Source organism: Mesoplodon mirus (genome assembly GCF_964341445.2).
Source record: "Mesoplodon mirus genome assembly, chromosome: 8".
NCBI classification, from domain to species: Eukaryota; Metazoa; Chordata; class Mammalia; order Artiodactyla; family Ziphiidae; genus Mesoplodon; species Mesoplodon mirus.
This window is the reverse complement of record NC_138984.1, coordinates 84,860,580-84,866,579: the sequence shown is the minus strand read 5'-3', so window position 1 is coordinate 84,866,579 and position 6,000 is coordinate 84,860,580. Positions and strand designations below refer to the sequence as shown.

The 6,000-nt window shown below is 32.7% G+C and overlaps 1 protein-coding gene across 3 annotated transcripts in view; it reads right to left on the bottom strand.

Moving 5' to 3' along the window:
• Nucleotides 1–1,281: 1,281 nt before the first annotated feature.
• The window catches only part of UBR3 (ubiquitin protein ligase E3 component n-recognin 3), a 229,566-nt gene continuing 224,847 nt past the window's right edge, over nucleotides 1,282–6,000 (bottom strand). For all 3 annotated transcript variants that reach the window (XM_082630548.1, XM_082630550.1, XM_082630549.1), the window contains exons 37-39: nucleotides 4,707–4,916; nucleotides 3,985–4,124; nucleotides 1,282–3,699 (exon numbers count right to left, since the gene is read on the bottom strand). In XM_082630548.1, the coding sequence (XP_082486674.1) occupies nucleotides 3,582–3,699; nucleotides 3,985–4,124; nucleotides 4,707–4,916 (468 nt within the window). In that variant the 3' untranslated portion in view covers nucleotides 1,282–3,581. The remainder of the gene's footprint in view (nucleotides 3,700–3,984; nucleotides 4,125–4,706; nucleotides 4,917–6,000) is intronic.

The following is a 6,000-nucleotide window of genomic DNA, read 5'->3' as shown; positions in this document are numbered from 1 at the left end:
CTCTTATCTGCTTCTCTGCACTAATAAGAGGTAATCAGATATGAATCCTCTTTGCTCTAGACTTTTTTCCTTTCTCTTGTCCCTTTTTCTTCCCCTCGAGCTTTTATTTGTGCTCTTGACTCTACTTCTCTAGCCTGCTCTTGGGCTCGGCTGCATCAATTTCGGTATTGCTGCATTTTACATGGATTTAACTCGCACAAAGGCAGCTCTACATAAGGTCCCATTATGCCTTTTCATTGTGTTGCATCAGTTGAAGTTAGCTTCACTCCACTGCTAGTTGATTACTGTACACTAGGATGGTAGGTAATAGGTCTTCCATAGTTAATGTGCCTCATTATCAAGGGAGCTTGAAGTGCCATGAATAGAGAAGTGATCACGTTGCCATTCAGCTCATCCCTGATGAACTAAGCAATGCTTGATATCATCCAGCCAGATCATAACGTTAAAGGAAAGAACTACGTGCTGTGAATGGGACTGAGACAGTCACAAGTCTTCTGCTCTCCCACTAACCATCAAGTGTCAGGCATAACCACCAGTGAATGCGCCTTGTCTTTGTGTTTTCATTCTAGTGGTTAAAACCATGTTGTTTTGTTTTGTTTGTTGTTGTTGTTCAACATGAGCTCAAATGCAAGCCAACAACAGGAACCTGAGAGTTAGCAGGTACAATCCTGGAGATGTTACAGAAACCCTTGGGCCACACCTCCTCTAATACTGCTGTTACCTCCAAGCCTTCGGTGCTTTCAGTCAGCATCTTTTCTAAGTCACAGAAATCAATATCAAATTACATAAAACAGAAAAAAAGGTTTGTGAACACAAATGGATTCCTAGTTGATAACTGGCTGGTGAGCTACAGGATGGAGGGGTAGGGGCAAGGACTGTCAATTCAAACAAGATACAGATCAATCAAAATAAACATTATCATAAAGCCTTCAGATTTCTGAAGTTTAGCTGGGGATTCTCAGAAAGCAGAAAGGACCACAGCAGTGTTCTTCAGATCTGCACATCCATTTCCTTCTCTAAAAACCCATTTCCTGATTCTAAAAACACATAGAAAGAACACTTAGCAAAGGCTTTGCATTAGTTATGAGACAAAGACAGAAGAAACAGGAACTAGCTCTGTAAATAAGTGGTTAAAGGAAAAGCAAACCCTTTATATTAACTTCACCTTACAGCAACTATGATGTTACACTTTGATCTTTTCATCTATGCTCACTTACATATATTATTGTCAATATCTTTGAAAAAAAGAAAAACATGTAAGAATTAAACATTTTAAGGATCTTTCACAAACCAAATGACAGTAGGTTTTTATTAACATATCTTACAATGTTGATTATTCCTAGTTTTGTAATTTCTGCTTGCTTATAAAGATTGATTTAGCTTCTACAGTAATGTACTGTATTTAAATGATCATTCATACAAGATATCACACCAGTACATTTTTTTGAATAATATACACACATCACTCTAACTTGGACCTGTTATTTTTAAAAGTGGGTTTATAAATGGGACTTATAAAAGTTATGGGGAAAAAATTAAAGTTCTAGTTTAGCAGCATGCATGTATGTAATTCAAGTACAATTTTCAACCAAGTGCTTTTTAAAATTTTACTGGTGACTAATTCACCAGTATCAAAATAAACACTATCAAATACCCAAATTTTAATGTTAAGGCTAATATTTTCACTTCACATCCGTATGCACAACCATAAAACATTCCATTTTAAATATGTAGTAACCAAAGTCTGAGTACATTATACCATGTATATATAGCATCAGAGTTTCAAACTGTAGAATTATTCAAGTTCATGAATCCTGTAACAGTATTTACTAGAGATGTAAATTAGCATTTTGTTCTTCAACCACACTTGAAGAACAAAAGTATCTGGTCTGGTATCCATAATGACGGATGCAAAAAATAAGACAGGCTGAACTTATGATACAGTATTTAAAAAAGTAGCAATGTGTTGGAAAGAACAGCTGTTTAATTAAACAGAATCATTCTAGTCTTTCAGAAAGTTAACTTAATATTTTGGAAATGTATACAAAAATAGCAAGCTACTTCCATATTGTATTTTTATTGTAGAGCTATAGGTAATTTTTTGACTTTTTGAACACATTTGAATATTTACTGTTCTGTTTGAATGCAAGGCCATCATTTAATGTCCACTTTTATATCCTGTAATATCATGTCATTCAATAATTTTTAGAACACAGATCTGACTTTATTTTTATAGTTTATCATTAGATGTTTTTTAGTTTATTTTTACATGTAAAAATGTAATTTTATATAACAAGCCATGGAAGTCCAAAGTACCAGGAATTGCTTGATAGCACTATATATTAAATAATCATCAAATTATTGAATCATTTGGAAGAAAAATTTTGGTAGCAATATATCACATGCTTTTCTGTCATCTTCCCTCTGTAAGTACAGAGTGGGTTTTAGCTCAATTATTTCATTCTTACTAACTTAAAAACCCTACAAACAAAAATTGCTTTTCACAGCAGCTTCTAACAAGAATGCAGATGTACAGCTCATTCATGAGGATCATCACCACTGAGCCCTTCTTCCCTTTTAGGAAACCGAGCAGAAATAGCAGTGATAACACTGCACAGATACAATATAGATGAACCTCTTGAGCTGATAAGGAAAGTTCCAGAACTATGCTTCATTTGTGGGGAAGTCAAGGCATTTTTCCAATCCAATCATTTAAACAAAAACTTGGTTGGTAATAAAAGGTGGGCATGCAGAGAATCAAAATCTGCCATGTATATGCTCTTAAAGCTTCTGATTTCATAATAAAATCTGTTTGTTACTACCTCAAGTAATTCATCCAAATGAAATGGCAAATTTTGATTTTTAGGGACTCCCCCAACCATACATGTCCCCCAAAATGTACTGTATTATATTAACAGCAGCTATCTACTTATTTTACAACTATTTCAATTATTTACCTGGGGAGAATATTTATGAAATTCCTGAGAATGAATTAAGTTTTCAGCAAAGCCTTAAACTTTTAACAGATTCCTCACAATAAGAAAAAAATGTAAAGTTCTACTATTAGACCAAATTTTACTATACAGTATTTCACATAAATCATGTTTTACATTTTTTTCTAATTACATATAGCAAAAATCTCAAATCAACACAAGAATGGCAGAGGGAAAGGATGCATTACGTTTAGCAGATGCAAATTAAAACACACAGATATAAAGAAGCAGTAAAACTTTAAATAAATCACACCCACTCTAAATATCAATGAATAGCAGATATGCATTGTTGGGAGAATCATTTTTAAATGATTTTGTCAACAAGTTGTGCTTCTTATTAATTGTGGACTTAAACAAAAAAAGGACCACTAAAGAATGATTTAACTTCTTACTTGTTATGCTCTCCATACACTTAAAAAAATTATTATACCATTAATGTGATTACCAAGCACCTAATTTTGGAAAGGCTTTATAATGTATGTTTTCTTTCTTTCCCTCAGCAAAAGCGTTAATTCCCCAAATTAAGTTAAAGCTTATTGTTGATAAATTCTTAATGAAAATGATATAATGCAATGCTAAGGTGGTGAGTCACAGCCCATTGTAATGTGGACCCCATCTTTTATTGATGTGATCAAAAGTATGAGAAATCCACTGTTGTTCAAGAACTTTGTATCTTTCTTTACAAATGTAGAGAGGCTTGCCTCGCCTAGAATAAAAAGGAAAAAAAAAGTATTAAAAGTAATATATAATACAATGAAGATTTCACACACATTTTTAAAAACAGATTCTTTATGGCAAAAATCTCACATAGTAATTTGGTTTATTTCATATTTCTTTAACATGATGATGGGGAAAATATCCCCCAAAATAGAAATAATTATTGCCAGAAATAAAAAATAATTATTATTATAATTACAAAGTCAGGAATGGTACATTATTCTTACTAGCCAAACTTCAATAAAACATGTGGCTATATCCATGCACATCTAACCTAAGATCTCGGTCTTCCTCTCCATGAGCATCCAAATACACAGAACCCCAGAGACAGAAGCGGTGCCCTCGAATGATGATAATCACTGATGCATTGATCAAAAGGAAAATCCCTGTTCCAGCACCACAGTTCTGAGAATGCTAAAAAATTAAAAATATATGAATGAACTTCATAATCAAATGGACTTTATAAGAAAATCAAGAATGCCTTGTCTTCTAAATAATACAGAAATATTTAAATGTTTTAAAATCAGATTTCACCTAAGTTAAACTTATTAACTCATTCTTAATACTTTATTAACAATACATTAGGAGGAATTTGGATAAGGATTACCTAGGAAATCAATTAAGAGCTAACCTAAACCTAATTCAGAGGCTAGTGTCTACAACAGCATATGTGACTGCTGTTTCACAGCACAACATCTAAACATACATACCATTAAAGAGCAGCGGGATTAGGGAGAGGAACTGAAGCTGCACTTACGAAAAGTTTTACTCACTTAAATAAAACCCCAGGTGTTTTTTTGTTGTCATCATTGTTTTTGTTTTTACCCTTCTACTGGATTTAAAACAACAACAACAAAAACAAGATCCTTATATTTATCGTGTATTTAATTCAAAGAGTAGTTAAATTTGAAGAGCTGGCTTGACCATATATACCACATTTCCATGTGATATGAGACTTGAGTTTTCATAAATTTTATACTATTTACTCTTGCTTACCAATACACATTCACAGTAACTTTGTTGCTTGCAGCAAAGTCCTTTCAGGCATACAAAAGTACCACAAACAAGGCAAACGGCAGGATCTTTAGGAACCTTGGTGCAGACACTACAGGTTTTTCTGTGGTAGTACTGGAAAATGGTGTTATAATTTTCAGGCAACTGTAGTAGGTGTGGCAATTTCCATCTTGACTCTTGGATAAGCAAGGCCTAAAACATTATTCAAAAATATTCATTAGTCCTATGTATTTAAGTCACTGACACAAAATATTTATTTTTTAAAAGGCCTTTTTTTTTTTAAAGAAAAGAAAATCTGTCTCCAAGAATGTGGCTTATTTTCTTTATTAACACTCTTCCTATTTCCATTTTACAAATGACTAAAATAGTACTTCAACAACTACTATTCTCTATTTTTATGTAATTTTCAATTAAAACATGATGTAAGTTTTTAGACTAAGCACCTAAAACATTTAAATTTGTTATTACTTTAAAAGAAAAATATTAAATATAACTAAGCATGCGTGGAAAATATACATAGATGTACTTGTTTTTAAATATTCTTAACACATAATTTTAAACAGTTATACACATTTTTCAAAACCAAGTTTTTGACCTTTCTTAGATAAACAAACAATTCATTGGCTTTTTCTTTAGGGAAGATCATGGTTATAATTCATATTGCTATTTCAATACTTTATAATCTTTCCTTCCTAGAAGATGAAAAATCTTACACCTCAAGCTGTTAAGATCTTTTGTATCCATAAGTGCTGGGGCTACAACTCTTTTCATAAATTTTCTCAGTAAGTGTGAAAAAAAAACCCCAAATTAGTTAAATTTCCCTACAGGGTATTTTGTTCATTTTTTGCAGTTATATAAAAATACTGGAAATAGCATTAATTTTTTTTCGAGATGCTACTTCATTAACACTTAAATCAGATAAAATGTAGTATGAATCTATTACCTTCAGAAACTGTATGGAGGCTGGCAATTCACATGGTGATCATCTCACATTACTTATAGCCATAATACATCTAAATCAGTCCAATAACTAAGGATAAGGACAATATATGGGCTTACAACATGCTGTTTGCCAGTACTCAGTGCCCAACCCCGGACTCCAAAGACTGCATATTCTGTAACGGGTTCATTACATATGGAACCCTTCCATCAGTGGAAGGAACAGCAATTTGTCCTCGTTGAACTTGATACTTATCCAGATTAGGTTGTAAATTACCCAGTAGCACACACCACATGGTCTCTAATCAAAGAATTTTCTTCATAAAGAAAGATGTAA